At 33.7% G+C, this 20,666-nt stretch overlaps 1 protein-coding gene across 2 annotated transcripts in view; it reads left to right on the top strand.

The window, feature by feature from the left end:
* The first annotated feature begins 2,635 nt into the window (after positions 1-2,635).
* LOC111051634 (four and a half LIM domains protein 2) overlaps positions 2,636-20,666 on the top strand; it is a 276,721-nt gene continuing 258,690 nt past the window's right edge. For both annotated transcript variants that reach the window (XM_039437942.1, XM_039437946.1), the window contains exon 1: positions 2,636-2,857. In XM_039437942.1, the coding sequence (XP_039293876.1) occupies positions 2,807-2,857 (51 nt within the window). In that variant the 5' untranslated portion in view covers positions 2,636-2,806. The remainder of the gene's footprint in view (positions 2,858-20,666) is intronic.

The following is a 20,666-nucleotide window of genomic DNA, read 5'->3' on the forward strand; positions in this document are numbered from 1 at the left end:
CTAGTTGAGTGAATCCTGTGAAGCAAGACGCAGCTCATTGCTGTCTTGTTCAATTTGTACATCAATTTTGTGGTTGGTGCGTTTTCATTGATGGGAGGGAGAAAGAGCAGAGGAAGAAGAAATAGTCCGATCCACATGCGGACCCGCTTCACTTTAAAATGTCAGCATTCCTCCAGAGTAGCTTGAAAGCTTCCCATTTAACCAGTTCTGACAGTTTGCAGTGAATCTCACTTTGTAACGTTCTCTCGCTCAGCTATCCGCATCGCCGACGTTCCGTTTATTTTCTTCTGTCTCCACTTTTCTTTTTCCTTCTTCTCTGCTTCTTTCTCAGAGTCTCATCATCTCTCCTATCATAATTCTATTTCTCCACTTATTTTATGTCTTCATAATCCTCCATATTTTATTCTCTCACGATACCTCCTTGGAAGGACTCCTTCCTTTTCTTCTTTTCTCCCATCAATTAAACTTCTTGCAATTTTAAGTATTAGTTTTAATTTAGTACTACTTTAAAGTATTACTTTTAGTATTTTTTTTTATTAAACTGTATACTGGACTTATTGTTGTGTTAAGGAAGCATATTTGGGTTATTACCTGTTGTTTCCGATGTAATATTATGAATAAATAAAATTCCTATGATTTACTTGTGCAAGTAATTCGTAGGTTGTCCTAGCCCTGCCTTCTTCTCTTTTCATTCCAATTTCTAACCTGTTGTTTCTCCCTATTCCTTCTTTCTCCTGCCAAGCAGTTTTCAAAGAAACTAGGAAAACTTATACAAATGAATGTCACCATTTGGGGTAGGAATAATGTTCATCATAATTAATTTATAATGAATAAATATGTTTTTAAATTGGTGATATACTCGTACAAACCAGTTTTTAAATAATAATTTTCAGCAAGACTCTCCATTTAAAGCAAGCTCATAGGAAAGATCAGGCCTCAATAAAATTTGTATCCTAACAATAAAAGTTGAATCATTTCACTAATCTCAGTCGTCAGTCCTCTGTAGAGGGATTCAATATGATTAAACCCTGATTTTTTCTATCCATGCATTGTGAATACTGTAATATTGAAACACGATTTTAATCACTATTCGGTCGTAAATATCTAAATGCATTGTATGAATTCTACTTATCAGCTCATAATTCATTTTTTATCGCATAATGAAAAGCCTTATCTCTTAACTATAATATGTCTCGTCATCTGCATTTCATCATTCAGTTTCTACAGTTTTCTCGTTCGATCAGCTTTTATTTGTTGCTCAAACTTCCTGGTTGGAATCCATTGATTTTCAGTACACATCTCTATTCCAATTTGTTTTTAGATTTATAACTGATTAATATAGCCTACCCCTACATTGGTCAACATTACATGACATATTGAAAATAACTTATTGTTTCTTGGTAGCCTACTGTGATTATTGTTTCCAACTGTTGATTGGAAATTTCATTGATAACGTGTTCAAATTAGTACAGGATAAGCTAACAACGATATTAATAAAATGAATTGTCATTGAAAAATTTCAAGTTAGAATTCTTGCGAAAACTTTTTTATAGGACATTGGTTCCGTTTTCATTAGAAACTTATGTTTCTTGATTCTTTGGATGTGCATTTTCATCTATTGAATCGTTCAAAGCATCGTTAGAGGTTTGAAGTTAGGGTTCGCAATGTTAAAGTTTATATCTCTACACAGGTATAGACTACAGTAACTATACAACCAGTTATATAGTTAGGTACCTACTGTAGTATACACTATAGAGGTATTTTGATATAAACGTATACGGTATGCGAATGAGTATGAGTAGATCTATTAAAATTCATACACATTAGAGAGTATGAGTATACTGTGCTGAGTAGTCAGAGTCCATCACAGATCAGATAAGTGACGGCTCCGATACTCACAATGGAATGATGACTATTTGAGCCCAGCTCGACTAATCGATAGCTTACTATACAATCACTTTCCGCTGGTTTGGAAACTACTCAAATGTGAATGATCATTTTCATCACACAATTATTTCTCCCGATTAGCCTCGCAGAAGCTGGGACTAGGCTAAGTGAGGATTATCCTCAGAGGGAAATTGAGATTACTATAGATAGGCCTACATCGAACTACAAACAACATTTCAATTGAAGAAAAAGGGGGTTTTGCATTTTCGAAGAGGAGATCCTTCAAAGATTAGTGCCATCGAGTCACTTATTGCCCAGTGAAGTGCCATCACTTTTGCTTATAAATCTCCAGAATATTATGCGACCATACTCCATAGTAACCAAATAGAAGAAGTAGTTATGACAGATTTTCAACATCTATATAGAGGAGTTTGTGTGGACCCCTATTGTTTCTTCAATGATTATTATGAGAGACTTCAGCTTTCTACTTCTCCATCACTCTTATCTATACTCACCCTTGTTTATCCTGACCAAAAAACCACCCAAAATCCCCTTACCCCCACCCCATCACATCAGTGACCAACTAACCGACTGACAGCGACAGCCCTGACCTTCGAAACACATCTGACTCCTCATCACACGCGGAGGGAATTTTGGCGGCGCGCGGAGGGAAATTTCTGTTTGTTGTCGGTTGCGGCGTTCTAGTGGCAGCACTGCAGCAACCTGTTGACTCTGCCGAAGAAGTAGTTCATGTCCATGGCCCATGGCCCATGCACCGATGAGTTGTAGTTGCTAGCAGATTTACTTTAATTCGTTCTTATCATCGCTAAGTTTCAGTGTCAGTGCTTCTCAGCTCAGCTTCGTTCCCTTTCGCGTCCGTATAGTTTAATGTGTTAGAGTGTCTTGTGTTTGTGTGAGTATGATGAATAATTGTGTCTCGAGGACCCCCAGAGAGTTTTTTGACCATCCGGTGAGTGTTCTTGAAAAAATGTTTCTACCGGTTTTTCGTTGTCTTGTTTCGGTGGCTATTTTTAGCACACACGTTGCCTGAGACGCTCAGTATATTGTATATTATACACATCTGATTATATACAGTTATCTTGAGAGGGTGATCCTAGTTTAGTGACGTGAAGTTGGGAATATGTTTGGATGGGTGATCGGGCATATCAATTTTACTTGCAGGGTTTTGAATATTATTTTATAATGATGGTTACCTATTTTTAGCGCACTATTTTGAGGTCTGTGAATATTCTGATAATATACAGTTAGGTTGAAAAGGATGATCGTGGTTAAGTAACGTTAATTTGGGACGCCGTTTGGATGGGTGACCGGTGGAAAATATCAATTATTTTCTCTGTAGGTCTTGATCGATCAGGAGAGAGGTTTTGATGTTATATATCTTGACACTTTGACTATTTTTAGCACACACATGTAGTCTAAGGCCTGAAGACTATCTTTTTTATCATCGTGCAGTAGGCCTATTCTGGAGGAGATGATCATGGTTGAGTATCGATCGGTGTTTACATGGAAAATACTGAGAATGCTAATTTTCTCTACCACCAGATCAGAGATTTCGACCGGTCTCGCGCGGTCTATCGATAGCAGACACGTTGCTTGTAGCATTCTTCTGTATACCGTAACTTGAAGAAGATGATCATGCACACTGCTTTGGACACTGATTAGCGTGAATTCCAAGTAGACACAAGTAGCGTGGACACTGATTTGGATGAGTGACTGGAGAAAAATAATTATAATTCCTTCTACAGTTTTATGACGGTTTTGGAAATGTTTAGCAAACACTCTGCCTGAGGACTAAATTACTGTACTTTTTTGAATATACAGTATTTTGTTGAGTGTAATAATAATGGGCATGGGAGTGTGAAAATACAGTAATTGGATGGATAACAGATGAAAATATAGAATTTTTAGCTGGTTCTTGATCTTATTGTATGTATTGATGTTTTTCATATTCCGAACTAACTCATTACCTATCATTTGCATTTCCATGAGTACATTGTGGTACTTACAATATACTCGTACCTTGTACACTCGTTATTAAATACTCCATCTCACCATGATTTGAAGTTCCTGTATCTTAGCATAATGTTCAAAGTTGATCAATTCTGAGTAAAGATAAGTTGAAACAGTTTTGATATGTGATCAATAGATGATAACTCCTCTTTTATCTGCTGTCACTTACCTGAAGCAACCCTCATCCTCAATGAGGGGGGGCAGACCCCCTGGAGCTATTACCCCCCTTGAAGTTGTTCTGATTACGCTGATGGTGTTATTCAGAGTCGAGTAATTAGACCAGATAGGCTGTGTTGTGGTATTGTAATTAAACCATGATTTTGGAGTGGGTTTATAGTGGAATTCACTGCAAACTGTAAGCATTCATTATAGATAACTCCAATGCATCCTATGCTGACTATGTTCAAAATGAATCTCGTTGGATTTTATTTCAGGAGCCTGGAAGTGAACTCAGCATGATCTTGATCATCCTATATTGACTTGGTTACGAAATTATGATTTCGTGTTAAAATCTTTAGCAATGTTCTTGGTTAAAGTTGTTGATACACTGAAGAAGGTGTGTAGATGATGGGTAAATAAGGAGAATGCTAATTTTATTTTAATATACGGAAAGCTCTTCCGAATATATTTTTCATTTTCCCGTGGGATAGAATTGTTGTCAATGAAAAAATATGTTGGGAACACTCTCAACTTAGTACAGATGTCCTTCCCAACTATTCTTTAGCAGCTTTAATGTTTGAAGAATTATTAATTTCTTGAGCAAAAACTGCAGGTTCCAAACACAGAAATTAGAATGGCTAACGTAACATTTTGAAGAAGTAATGAGCGATAGTGATACCATAGATGAAGGATAAGAAAGGATATTTCTTGTCTCTGGTGATACTTTTAAATTCTTCAAAAGACAATCATGATATTTCTGATTTAAAAAATAACCAAATCCAAATAGTCAATCACAAATGGCATTTTTCAACTGTAGGACCTTCATTCAATTTATTATTCAATCAATTTCTCAGATGGAATGACCGAGTAGCCAACAACTGTTTTTTTTTCAAATCTAAAAAATTGATCTCTAATAATTTTATGTAATATGCGACTTGGGATACATTGTATTCCTAAACTACACCTAACTTACATGTGTTACATCAAGTCGGAAGTTACATCAAATAATAGAGTATTGGCATCCAAATAAATTGTCAACTAAATTAGTAATTCAATAGTCTATTGAAACCATTAAATTTTTCCGATATTTCTGATTGAGGACTCTACCAAACCAACTAGTCAAGTTAATGTCCAATTAGTCAACTATGGGATACAATTTTTCCAATTCTCCTCAATATTTTTCTGCTAAACAAACTAGTCAACTAATATAAAAATAGGTCAAATATCAGATAACTTACATTTTCACTACCTCCACCCAAGAATACGACTTCCACAAAACCTACTTCATTTGCCGACTACTAGTCTGATGTCATCCTACATCCTGTTTATCATTCATTTAGCGTAGCTGTAAATTCGTATTTGGATTTCAAATTGTCTATCAATGCTTCTCAAAATTCGCACGTGGACTTATTGCAGTTTTCAAGGTCCCTTGAATGCGTTTCATCTACAGTGATATTCCCTTTAAACTGTCATCATTACATTGAATTGCAAGCAGAGGTAGTATTAATATGGAATGCTGACAGGTTGACAAGAATCTCACTGTAGTGTATATATAGACTGCAATTTACATATTTGGAAAGCGTAAATCGAAGATAACATTTATGGTATTCTACATTGATTTATGTATACAGCTTTGAAAAGGCTGATTATCCTTCAGATTTGCAAATTTGGATAGATACATTTCAGCTACTGAATATAGATTCACTTGGATATTAAGTACCAACTTTTTGTGTTTCTTGAAATATTTCGAGAAAATTATTTATGAATAGTTAAAAGCTTGTAAATGTTTATAAAATGGAAAGGAGAGAAGAGGGTAATGAGCGTGTAATTCGGTTATTGGATTTTATTTATTATTATTGGCGTTATTTGACTTTTTGCTAAATAATATTGATTGTACATTATAATATTGAATATTATCCTATAAATTATTGAGGGAGGATAGAATGAGAATATGGATCAATCTTGAAGAAAAATTCTCAATTTCACTTTATGAAAGTTGTACAAAATGATAGGATAAACCTATCGGAATGTTGAATTAAAGCATAGGTATCTTGAATCTTATCCTCTAAATTATTCCGGGAGGATAGAATGAGAATATGGATCAAACTTGAAGAGAAATTCTCAATTCCACTTTAAGAAATTCGTACAAAATGATATGATAGACCTATCGGAATGTTGATTTAAAGAGGTATGAATGAGTTAACACTGTCATCACCTTGAGAATGATCTTTTGGGAAAATACAATTCAAATATAAGTCAAACTTGAAGCGAAATCTTGAATATCACTTCTTCAATACCGTACACTCGTACAGCACTTCTTCAAACAGCATGTTGCTTGCTTGTTATTCGTGAAGGTTTTCATAAAATCGGGAGGTGTGTGTGTTTAATGAGGGGAAGCATGACATCAACGTCCGCTTCATGATAAGCGAAAGTTCACATTGTTCAGAAAACAACTGCTACTGGAAGCAAAGTTGATGAAAATCTATTATTTCATGAATAAGCGTCACATTTGAACGGTACTTCGTTAGAATGGAGTCATTGTTGACGTACTCATTCATGGGAGACCAAAGCGAATCTGAATTCGTCTCGAAAATTAGTGGCTCTCTTCGAAAACCATTATTACTTTTCAACAACTTTGTTCCAGAACAAATTCGTTATGATTTATCCCTTAATATTCTCGATAAATAATATCAGGACTCATTCATTTCGCGATAAATTTGGGAACATTTACACATTTTCCCATTATATTGCCAAATAATCTAGAAACAAACCGCAGAACATGAAAATCTCGCCAAAAATTGGATCAGTTTTCATGCCAAAATATTCTTCCGAGAAACATTTCACCAGCTTTTCACCTTCCCAATACGGTAATAACACCAAACTCAGCACATTGTCATTATGCTGATTTATGACAAAAGCACTGAAAATGCTTTAGGACAAGGATTTGAATGAATATACCAAAAAAATACAAATTTGCATACTCAACCACTTTTGAAGTTTAAAATATTGTTTTTCGGGAATGTCTACTCTGAGAATTTTTTATGTGTGTTTGGCAAAAATATAGTGATAATACCATTTACTGTAGCCTACATTGATTGATTATTTTAATTTCAAATAATACATCTGCCAGTTGGACTCGGTAGCTATTTATTCTGTTCACAATAATAATAATTATGAGGGAATCGTTTCATGATGTTGATGTCTCACAGGTCGGATACCATATTCATGAATTATTATCATTACATTCAGCAGTTGATGTGGATGCAATCATCCAATAATATACATATTTCTCTTATTTTCACTCTGGAAAGATCACTCCCCGCTAGTGTATAGGCAGTTGTCTCATATACTTGTTTTCCTACGTTTACATTTCGTTGTATAATTGATTATAATTCAAACTAATCGTATGTTGAAAATGATGGATTTGATATCGATATAATTCGATGTATCAACGGAAATTCTATTCAAATACATGGCTGAGAATTATAGGTCTACATGAATGGAAATTTCATATGCATCGATGAAAACTTGATAATTCAATATAATTTATTAGTGTACATTATATTTCAGAAATTGTAGATCCAATTTGTCATTCCCATCCACATTCTTCTCATTCTTTTCGTTGAAAGATCATTATTCCCCAAGTGTAGACATTTGACTCATACCCTACATTCACATTCCGATAAAGCATTGATTGATAATGTTTTACGTGCGCTATGCGTTCAAACCGTTTAAAAGCAACGACAACTCTGTGTTTCTTCAGTCACATTCACTTCGAGCTGTCAGTTTTCCGCATCAATAGCATTGTTGCTTTCCATCCAACCAATGCTGACAGTTGTTGTGACGTCACTGTAAGTGACTGCCTTAAAAGGAGATGAACGGACTCTCCAGTATGGGTTATTGCCTTGGAAATATATGTGTATATATAATGTTTATAGCCTATCGCAGCTTATGGTAGGCGTCTTTGGAAAGAGAGCAGATAGGCCAAGGTAACTGACTCACTAGACAGAGAAAGAGAGAGAGAGAGATTTTAGAGGAGAATAGGTGATGAAGTGGTACAGAAGAAAGAGAAATATGATTGGTGTGATGAATTGGTCTAGTTTTGTTGGGAATAGTCAGGGTTGTGTTCAATAGTCTAATTTATTGAAGCTCAGTTCAATGATTTTTTACACACTTAAAAAATTCCAATTCAACACCTACAATCATCAGTTTATGAATATCGAGTCAAGAATTCCTGATTTTCCAAATTCTTTTCAATGAATAATCAAATAACTTTCCTGTTCAACGCTTTTTAATTTTAATTTTTATTATTAAATATTTCTGATAAAAAATCTCGTTTCAATTTCCTATTAATTGCTCAAATCTGTCTATCACGCTCACAAATTGATTCAAGCTGTAATATGAATTTTCAAAAATTAATATTGATGGAATCAATTTGCATGCTTTTGTCATGCGGAATGAGTATGAGCGATATTTGCTTCATCATTATGACTACCCTATATAATAAATTACGTTACTCCTCTGTCATCTTCTACTTTTATAGACATATCGATGAAATGATTTTTATTAAAAGTGCACGAGAATGAGTCATTTATTTTTCCCTTATGGATAATTTCCACTGATTACTTAATCTGTTACGATTTGTCTTGTAATTACATTTTCATTTCAAATCATAATTGCTCCCTTCCATTTATTGCCTTTCCCTATCAGTATAATACTATCTAATAATACTCAAATGAAAACAAAATATAGATAAAAAAATGAATAAAACGGATAATTAATGTCAATTTCTCTCTTCCTTTTTCATTGTGGCTCAATATAATCAGCAATAACTTTGGGAGATACACTCCCAACAATCTATTCTCTCCCAAATCTATTTATTAGATTAGACTCTGGATCTGGTTGACAATGTATTTGTATCCAAAGATAAGGACACACCCAGCATTGTATTTGTAATGTAATGTGAATTGCAGATGAAAATCTCACGGAATGGGTATGACATCTTTGTAGATTGCTCGCTTCATTGGAGCAAGACGGCCAAGATTTTTAATTTTTAGAAGTCTTGGAGAGAGAAAACATTCTAAATACATATTTTATCAACAAACTGGAATGATAATTTAAGATAAAGCACTACAAGATAGTCAGGTTCCATTTATTTATTCACTGAGATTTATATTACAAAATAAATAATCTTGTAGTAGATGGTTTGATTCTACTTCTTTTTTTAAGTTGTCAATTTCCAGTACCATTTATATACAAATTATTCAACAATCTAGTCTAGACTATTCCTTTTGTTGTGATTCAGAGCATTACTTATCAGGAATTACTTTTTCATCTCCTTCTCTCCATCACTCTTTCCTCTGTCTCTTGCCTGATTTGCAATCTTGTTCATTCTCTTATTTTCAGTCCAATTTCCCCCAACTAAGCTATGTAGATTGCCACTCCCTCTTAGGTGTGTTCCCTCTCTGTTTTTTCATTCAAATTCCAATAGTCATCTGAATTTTGTAATTGGGTTGGGGAGATTTGCTTCAAACAGTTCATGCATTCGTATTGTAATCCTATTATTTTGTTGTAACTACGAGTATTATTCAATTACAGATAATTTGGTAAAATGTTACTCGACCTCATTTTCATTGATTCATCATATTATATCTGTAAAGATAAATCGGCCCCGACACGGTCAAATATTTGATCGAAGATGTAATCAACAAAGAGAATATTTGATCAATGATTCTTCAATGGTGTACAGTACTAGATGAAATCTCCCATCAAATACTTGATAATCTAACACGGGTCAGGTTTTAATAGAAAATCAAATCTACGATAGAAGTTGGTCTGAGACGAAATATTTGACTGTTTAATAATAATAGAATTGCATGATATAAAAATTGGTTATTCTCAAATTCAGATTAATTTTCAAATCGAAGTACATGTAGTATATTATCGAATATACTTAATAGTCTCAATAATATTGTGGACAAGCTTTTCCATTCTTCCAAAACACAATAATTACTAAATATGTATAAGTGCATCATTAGAGCACTGTCTATTGGCACTAATTTTGACGTTAGTGCTTTCAAAGCAGTTCACGAATCTATGGTACCTACTTTTTTACTGTGGAAATAATATAAGTAAATTTATAGAACTTCCACTTACGTATTGTATTGTGCACTTTATTGCAGAATTCTTTGCACTTGATATGTGTAACCAGCTGATGCAACTTAGTAAGGACCATTTTTATGCACCATCTAAGTTTCAACTCTAATCTGGGATTACATTTAGTTATGTTCGCATTCATTAAAATGCATTACAATCCGAGTTGTTATCACCTACTAATCTAACTCCGTTTGAACTGAGATGGTGCATCCAGCCCTATCTTAGCCATGAACCTTAGTTCCGAAGAACCATAGTTCCATGTAGTATGGCCTCTTTTATAGAATATGTTAAATTCCATGTTTGAACCAGAAAATGATCTTTAAAGCTTTATAAATTGATCAAACTTAAAGCTTATAACACCGATTAACTGTAGAGGAAGAATACAGTAGGCAGTAAATAAGCATATGTATACGATCCCTGTATGCTCATAGAGAGAACTATAGAGTTTGTACTAAAATGATGCATAAATCCATGTGCATAATATTGACTTTTACCTTTATTTGTTAGGGCTACTCTTAACAATATCAGGAAATAAAAATTCAAGTGCCCTTATTTTAAATTTTTTTACTCACGACCTGTTTCGATATTTATGTCATTATCAAGTGATTCACAGATGTCGAAACATATCGTAAGTAAAAAATTTTAAAAAGAAGGGTACTTGGATTTTTATTTATTTATATGGACTTTTAGTATGGACCGTGAGTTGATTCATAAGTTGTGAAATAAGTGGCGTATGTCGATCACATTACACGTTATACAGAGTTCGATGCCTCCTCAATGACATCACCATCGTGGCCTTGATAATAGCCTTGCATTCTTTCAGTCTTCATGGTCTGCGTCTCTGTACCCTGTACCACCGTTGATCTCTTTATTGCTCTTCAAGACTTTTTATTCCCCTCTTTATTGCTCTCAAAGTCCCCCTATCACTCGTTATTGGTCTCAAATCACCCCACCCCTCTGTAAAATCTGTGGGCTGAACATGTGTGTATGTTTGCTAAACGTTATGTTCCTTCTTGTTGTGTTCTGTACATTTTTGCTGGGCTCTGGAAATATTCATCTATTTATTTATTTATCCATTTATTTATTAACAAAGGCAACATTCTAGAAGTATTTTGAGCTTAGGTGATGATAAGGCGATGAATGGTTGGTTAATGCTCTATGATGATTTCATGGGAGAAGAGATGAAGGTTATTTACTATTAGTAAGCTGTCACATTTTCAAAGATTTATAGTCCAAAACTAAACAAGAACTGAATTCTCAATTCAAAAATATTCATTCTCCCTATGTTTATTTTATTTCCACTCTCTTCTCTTCATATTCTCCTTGTGTTTAGTATCTTCTTGAATATGTTTGGTATCAATACACCTTAGAAATAGACGATTATTATCAATCTTTCACAGTTTGACTATTTTACAGTTGAATAATGATAATTTCTTTGTGAGCTTGAATGCTGATTTGTGAGCAGTACTTTTTCTCTTGGTTATAATAAGCGTTTGCTTATTTATCACTAGTTAGTGCGACATAATTATTCACACCATATTGCGACTTGCTAGTTGAGACATAGCTATGGATCTTGTCTGATATGACAGAATGAGTTGTATGATGTATGAAATGAATCGACCCAAGTATCTCTTATTATTATGTCAGAATCGATATGATTTTTGTCCATTTTAACCATGTATTATTTTTGGTCTTTCAGTTGACTCTTGTTCTATCATTCTAATTGCCTCTCCTAATTGCAATCTCTTACACAGCATTATTTTCATTTTTGTTCCTTGTTGGTGTTGAAAAGCGTTACTTATTGGAGACCATAAAATTCAAAATTTGAGTTCTTCCAGGAATCTTTTCTCCGCCCTGGTGTAGTTACGGTTTTGTAATGCTGGGATGCCGCCGCTTACCTCTCATACAAGAAGTAGGAGAAGTAAAAAGAAGAACAGGAAGAAAAGAATTAAAACAGAAAGAAGAATAAGCAATCGAATGGATTCAAATATAAGAAGATGAGAATTATGAATATTAAGAAGATGAAAAGAAGAAGAATTGGAATAGGAAATGGGTGAGCAATACGAGAGATACAAAGGAGCAGACAAATTGCCGTTACACCGAATTACAGCAAAAATACGGTTGGATCGCGATTATCTGTACGTTTTGTAATCCGACTCCCGTTAATCAGACAGGTTGAATGACTGATTTATTTGCTCTTCACGGAACTAGGAATATACAAGCTTTTTCAGGATTTGTCTGAGTTTGTAGTAAATCCTGACATTTTGCGAAGGCAAATCTTTGCCTGTTAGATTACCAGGGTAGAAATTGAAGTATGCAAGTTATTGAAAAATTATTTTCGCCACACTGCACAGAAAGCAGCTGTTTTCCAGTCCCTACATAGATCTGAAAGACATTGTTTGCAGCCGACTCTCGTCTGACGGCAGAACAGGTTTCTTTCCGGCCTAGGCCGGAAAGAGTACCCTTTCCAGCCGGTAACATGGAACTAAGAAAGGTGATCAAAGAACAGCTGATCAAAAAACTTTTCATTATTTGTGTTCATTATTCAATAATTAAAACATTTATAATAATATCATCTTATTGTCATTTGAAAGAATAAAAAGTATAAACTCAACCTCCCACATAATTGAACATCATCTTTTAGGTTATTTAGAAAAATCAGAATAAAAAATGAAAACACCTGGACAATTTCCTGATATTCAGATTACCTCAGATTTGCTAGAGCTATCACCTTCCACTTATGCTTTCGGAAGTGCTTAGTAAACAACTATTCTCATATATATATTGTTTATTTTTGTGTGTGGCGAAAAATAGCGTTCGCACCTCGGGAAAAAATGTTTTTCCGGCTCTCAATCTTTTCTAGTCCTTGGCCTACGGCCTCGGACTTGAAAACCGATTTCGAACCGGAAAAATCTCATTTTCTGCTCTAGGTGCGAAATATACTATTTATTTGTATTCATACTAGTAAATTCACGAAATTTGAAAAAAGTAACTTAATAATTCATTCACATATATATGCATTATATACTCATTAATTAATTCAACCTGGCAATTATTGAAAAAGCAGTTCTTAGATGTTTTTTAATAGAATTGCATCATTGGTGTATGGTATACTACATGGTGTTTTCTATAATGCATAAATAATGTACTGTATATCCTTATGACAGTAGGAGTGTAGAAGTGCATGTTATATACTCTGACAACTTATTTGAATCAGCCTCACAAAGAGGTTCATCATTTTATGGAGCAACAGCAATAAAGAACTTCAATAATCTTGCTTGATGTGGGCCAAGGGATATACGGTTGAACTAGAGTGGGCGTATGTTAAGTGGAAATTGGGCAGTTAAAGTCCTGACTTCAATATGACACCGGAGTCATTGGTCAATTTTAGAAATTAGCATTCAAGATGACGAATGGTTGGAGAATGAATTGAGGGACACGAAAAGAGAAGAAGAACGAGAGCAAAAGAGGAAGTGGAAAAGGAAAGTGAGAAGACAAAGAGAGGACATTAACTTCCTTCAAACACCTCCGCAAAATGTTTACAACAACTTTATATCATCGAGAAACTCTGACAATGTGTTCCAATGTAATAGTTAGTGGGTACTATAGTGAGATTTACTTCAAACATTGTTTGAATGAGAAGCTTTGTTATTATGGTATAATAGTATGGTATTGGTAAAAAACCAATCATTCATTCACATGAGCTACTTTTTAAATTAATGAAAACAAAATAAACATCTTAAAGCACCCTTCATTTTTAAAAAAAACTTTAAAATTTTAAAGTTTCTTTTAAATTAAAGGGTGCTTCAAGATTAATTTTTTATATTGTTCTTATTATGGTATTGGTATTATGGTATTATTATAGACACAGTCTCTGATACTATTCATGAGGAATGCATCTGGTGAGAGCATAGTGAAGTGATCAGTTATGTTTGAAACATCGATGAAAAATGAACAAAATGAAATGGATTTTATTGGAGGAGGAACAATTAATTATTCATAGGAACAACCTTATATTGTCCCTATCACATTATGAAGGCCATTGTGATTCCACTTCTTTAAATTAATATATTCCGACCCACCGGGTGAATAATGATATAGAGTGAGCCTACTTACTGAGGATATGTTGGAATCATGGATTTATTGTATGAATCCATGGACGACAATTTTTCAAAGTTCAAATCTAATTGAATTATTATCTTTGAAACATTATGTAGAAGAGGCCCTGCGAATGAAAAGTAGTGGAATACCATGATTTTTATGGTGGAATGACCAGAACAAGCTTGAAAAAATAACGGTATTGAAAAATATATAGTGAAAGGTCTGGTATCTGGTAAATAACAATAATAAATTTGAAGAAAATAGTTGAAGTGTTTGATTATAGGTCTCAATAATAATAGGACAACCCAATAATAGGACTTCTTTCACGTTCAAATTTCCTCTTATTTTCACCGAGTCTGGAAGAGACTCCATTGGAATGAACATGAATGACTCCAGTGACTAAACATTTCAGCTGGGACTAAAAAGTCCAATAACTTATTTCAGCTTTACCTTAACTTTATTTCAACTTCGCAAATGCTTGTTGCTGTTCTTGAACTTTATAAATCATAACAAGACACAAAAATAGAAATACAGCTTTCTATCAGATTTCAAGCCATGGCATATCTTTCCAGCCAACAAGGTGACTGCACTATAATATTCCTATAATTTTTTCATCTCACTTTTTATATCCTTCCAAATGAATTTTCCGGTTGTTTCGTGCTGAGTTTCCATCCTCTCTCTTTCTTTTTCACATCATTACTCGTCCTCCTATTCTCTTTCTTTCTCTTTCGGTTACAGTCTACACTGCACATCATTTCTGATTTTTCTTTTTTCGTAATCCTCGCCCATGCCATAGTACAGGTGCATAGTCCTATAATATCAGGTCATTGTACGTTTTTTCTCACAATATCACAATAATATCCTTTCTATGCAATGCGCTGTCCTTCTGCTTCTTCTTCTTCTTTTCCTTCTTCATCATCATCATGCTTTTTCTGTTAATTTATCTCATCCTTTGACTCCTTTCAACACCTGTAATTACGCTTCAAAACGTGGAATAATTGTTGAATCAGACCAGTCTTACAAGAAGGTAGGTACGTTAGGCAATTTACTCAGATGATAGATGTAGAAGATGTGACTTGAATAAGAAATAAGAAAATAACCAAGTTTTTTTCATTCTACTGCCTTTGCCTCGTATGTAGTCTGTACTGCTATTACTTATGAGTTAGTGACAGATCGATCATTAGCTGTGATTGTTGATATAATTATATTTGATGGGTCCTATCACAGCTACCTATAAAACCAGAGGTACTTACATAAATTATATCTATGTGGGTACTTTTTAGTGAGCTATCTCTTAGACTTTCCACTGCTTTCAACTCGGGCAGACCAGTTGACTGTACCACAGTGCTTTCGTCAATTTTTCCTTCTTCATTAACCCGATTCTCATTTAAATTTTGTTCGGATTCCAGTTTTACATGGGTAGAAAACCAATATTATAAGTATAGTTCAATCTTCATCTATTGATTTCATCTCCTGACGATTTCCTCAACTCTTCAAGAGTGAGTGACAAGGAAATAAATCCGATCAGATCAAATGAATGGCCAAACCCTGTAATGTATAGTGTAGCGGTGGAGTCTAGCCGATATGCTCCACCTCGGTTTAAACGGAGATCGGATTTTGTTTTGAATCAGGTAGGTAACACGTTGTCTAGGTTTACATGGAAATATGGTCGCATTTATTCAAATTGACTGAAAATATGTTCACTTTGAAAATCATGAAAATATGGTCGCATTTATCATAATGTCATGTTCGACCATATCTTCATGTAAACCCAGATTAGCGCTTGTAACGTAGATGGTACGCATCTGGGCCTATGAGTCACTACTAGATCATTGAAAACTACAGTAAGCTCTTACTATACTCAACTTGGTTATCTGAATTCCGAACAAACTCCTAGCTTCTAGGTTCAGAGAGCAATTATATCGGATAATTTACAGCAATGCCGCCGTCATGCCTCACATAAACCACAAATGGTATCACAAATGTTATAGTGAGGCACATTTTACACTGTCAGCATTGGTTGCATGGTAAGCATTGGAATTATTTATAACGAATGCTGACAGTTAATAGTTCATATCGCTATAGAGACTGGTGGCAACGGTAAATTAATCAGCCCAATTTGGCCAGTCGTCAACCAACTACAGTAACTCATTCAATTTACTCAACTCACGACCTCTGACTCAGATGCAGTTGAGGAAGCAGTGTCACTATAGTAAAATTCACTCAAAAATATCAGCATTCGTTAGATGGCAAAAGTTGGTGTTATTCATAAGACAATGTTGACAGTTAAAAGTTTATCTCACTATAGTTGGTTTCATTATCTTGCAGCCTGCAGTTTGTTATTATCGGTTGGCTCCGTATGAAGTTGTAGTACTCATCGATTCTGCTTTAAACTTATTCGTTTATTGAGCTTCGAGGCTTTGACATAACTTTGCCAGGTCCATACTCCATATTTTCCTGCTTATCTTTCATGAGTTCGTACTTCATGACATTATTGCTAATCAAATCATATTCTTGCTCAAGCTATATATAGTTTTTTCTTCATGATTCTAAACAACGCTCCATTCCTTCTTTGAGGATGATGTCAACCTGAGGCTTATTTATGGGTATTGTAAGACATGATGATGAGAGACGATAGTTTTTAGAAAGAAACACTTTAGTTGTAGCATAGATAAAGGATAAGCATAAGCCTATATTTCTTGTCTCTGGTTGTAGTTATGCTCCGTCTATTCTTACATTATCTGACTTGCTAAAGCTCACTTCTTGATACATTTAAATTCGGTTATCTTGTTTTGTCTTCCACACTGCAATTCGTCAATTATGTTTTGTGCTTCATTCAATAATGAGCATCATGCAAGTAATTGTTTGGATGAAGGTCAGTTAAGCTGCATGACTAGAGGAAATGACAGTAGTGATATTAGAAAATTCATTACTCTCCAAATGTTGGGAGGATATTTTTAATATTCTTCCCAAAGAATGGACATTGATATGTCCAAAGCTCCGCCAATTTATGTAGATGCATAACAATATGATTATTATCTATAGTTATTATATTACAAATTGCTTTTTCATATCATATACAGTTCAATAGTTATTTTCTTAGTCTATATTATGTAAATTCATCTATAATTTTGCTGTATTGTAAGCTATTGTATATAAGTGTATAAGCCAGTATATATTGTAATCTACATAAATAAAGTACTCAATCAATCAATCAATGTTCATTATTCCAATGTTTATTATTCTTCGACATTTATTCTAACAATAAATATTATTGTTTTTTGAAACATCAAAATATATAATATATATTCTGATAGTCAGTATTATCATAGTCAGCATCAGTTTTATGATATTATTATATTCTGAAAAGTCAATTTCCTTTAATGATTGCAAATATGACTTGTATTGCCAATAATATAATCAATGAACTCGTTAATATAATTTTTTTTCGAGATTCACTTGATACTGTCAGAATTACCTGTAACTAACATCAATATTTCCCAAATCAATCAATGCTGAGAGTTTGACTATAAATTTCGAATTTATACGTGAATTCATTCTCTACAGAGTATCTGCAAAATTCTATTTGAATTCTCTTGTCTTTCGGTTCTTTTGACTGCTCTCTTTTGGCCAACCTTCCAATTGGGACTTGGGAATATTCATTGTTTTTTCATTCATAGATTGATTTAATTCAATTTTGAAGTATTTTCAATTTAAAAATAATTTTTATGTGTTTTGGATTGTAAATTGAGTGTGTAATAGGAGAATGAGTGACACATAACCTAGTTACATTTGGACTGTTGTATAAATTAGAATTGGAACCGTTTTGGGCGTAAGCCTGTGGTACTCTTCTGAAAGTTGTGTAATTCTGAATGATTGAATTACTATGTGAACCGCAATTGCTGTCCCGACGAACCGCTCATTGAGGGAATGACTTATTTTAGCCAATGTTAATTTTAATAGGTCATTTACTTCTCTAATTTATTTTGATGCTACCAACCCCAGTTTTAGATTCGTCATAAATTGATAATGGTGTAACAAGCGGAACCAGTATCTAGATATCTCAATGCATTTGATTGAAGGTGATTAACAAGATACTACTTTAGATGTTTAATTAGACATTTGATGGATATTTCAACTCCTAGTATATTCATTGAATAGTTATCCAGTATATGATAATTTGGTTAAGCTAGTTAGATGATGATTCAGTTGTGCCATAGAATGAAGATACTGTTTTACTTGTATCAGTTGTCTCCGTTTGTGCTTAGATTCATAGATTTATCGATTTAATCGAATTAATGAGACTTTCTATGCTTAAAACTGGAAAGGCGCAGTTTTTTTAGGTGCTCCGACATAAATGTTGAGTCGAATAAATATAGGAATTGTTTATAAGTATAATTAGCATTATTTTGAGTACAATTTAGAAGAAAATTTGAGAGTTAACGTCTAAAACAGTGTTCTTCAAGATGAAATACATATTACTCGAAATCACAGATCTACAAATTTCTCTAAAGTCTTTACAAGTAAAATCCCAAGTCTAGAATCTTCCTACACTCTCTGGGAGGTCATTGCTATTGCTTATTGCGCAACTCTGCCAGCTATATAGTGAGATTCACTCCAAACCGTGTCAGCATTCCCAATTTGAAACACCAATGCTTCCCATTCGACCATTTCTGACAGAATGAAGTGAATCCCACGAATCATTCAGCTCGCGTAAATTCAAACTTAACGATCCTTTGTCAATTAAAAATAATGACTTGTAAATTATCGGCCGGATCTTCGGCCTGGCATAAATGGTTCAGTTTAATGAACGGACTCGCTCATAGGTTGCACCTCTATAATTATTGAAATATATGGAGCCAAAATTGACATTTATCTGACAGTTTAGAAACAATTTGGCTGTTGTTGGATGGGATATTTATTATGGTGCTGCAACATGAGCTTTGGTTTAATTCTATGTTGTAATTTTATGTTGTTTGGAGTATAATTCGTTGATTTATCATAGTTTGCTCGAAGTTCAATTGCGTTAGGTTCTCGCAAAACTAGACCTTATGTTGTTATAACATCTTATCCCATGTTATGTTTATCTATCAGTGTCAAATTATTATTAATACTCAAATAATTCAATTACAAACTAGAAGCAATTCATTACAAAAATATGCATGACATACAGAAAAAAAACCAATGTCAACACAAAACTACACATGATACACAAAAACTACGAATACATGATTTACAATAATGCTTCTGATTTTAAAATAGGTTCAATTTTGTTCAATTCAAGTTTTTCTTACCATTTCTTGTTCACCATTTCTTTTTACAATTATTGTTTTTTGATGAATACGTATACAATTGTATCAGTTCAGTTAAGTATTACTTTTAAAAGTATTTTGCGGGCGTTATCTCTGTCGTTATAAGCTGACTCTCAAATTATTAACTAAAATACTGAACTAGAAGATTATAGCTGACTCTCCAAAGATTCGACCTGAATATACTCTAACTGAATGCCAAAATATTTATTGTATATGAATTAACTGTTGATTAACTACTAAATTTATTGATAATTCACTGAAATAGAACATCCTGAGAATAGCTCCTGAAAACAACTGGAGAAAAATAATGATTTCACAACTGATTTTTAAAGTTTATTATTAGACAATTCATTTCAGTTTGACAATGGATTTTTACTGTTCATTCATATTACTGTATATTTTTGACCTACTAAAAAGAATACAAAACCATCAAAGAATAGAAAACCGGCAATTATTCGATCAGTATTGTATAGTGCATAACAGCTAGAGGACAACCACCACTGACGCTTTGTTGTTGTCTATTCAGGATCTATCTTGAATTGGATCTTTGTCTATTAGCTATTGGTTGTGAAAATGAAGGTCCTCAGGATTAATTGGAAAAAAGTAAAAGTTAAAGAAGAAGTAGGTGATGGAGAGAAAAAAGAAGAAAAATGACAATAATTGCTAAATGACAAAGGTAATGTGAAGGTAAACAAGGTGAAGAAATACGGTAGAAAATAGATCAAAACTGATATTGAAGAGATGAAAACTGAGGAAAGAAAACAAGAGGAGGAAAATAGGAGTAGTATTTGTGTAAAAAGGAAACGATCGAATAAAAAAATATGAAAGTTTTACCTTCATGTTTCAATTGAGAAGAAAAATTCAGTTGAGAAGAGTGTGTATGATCTTGAAGTCAAAACGATAAAGGTGACCTGGTGCTGAGAAAATAGGAAAATAAGATGGCAATGATGAAACAATACTGGATAGGGTGAAGATGCTGAAGGAGTAAAAAGATTCACATGTGAGGAAAAAGGATAAATT

The sequence above is a fragment of the Nilaparvata lugens genome, chromosome 11, assembly GCF_014356525.2.
Source record: "Nilaparvata lugens isolate BPH chromosome 11, ASM1435652v1, whole genome shotgun sequence".
NCBI classification, from domain to species: domain Eukaryota; kingdom Metazoa; phylum Arthropoda; class Insecta; order Hemiptera; family Delphacidae; genus Nilaparvata; species Nilaparvata lugens.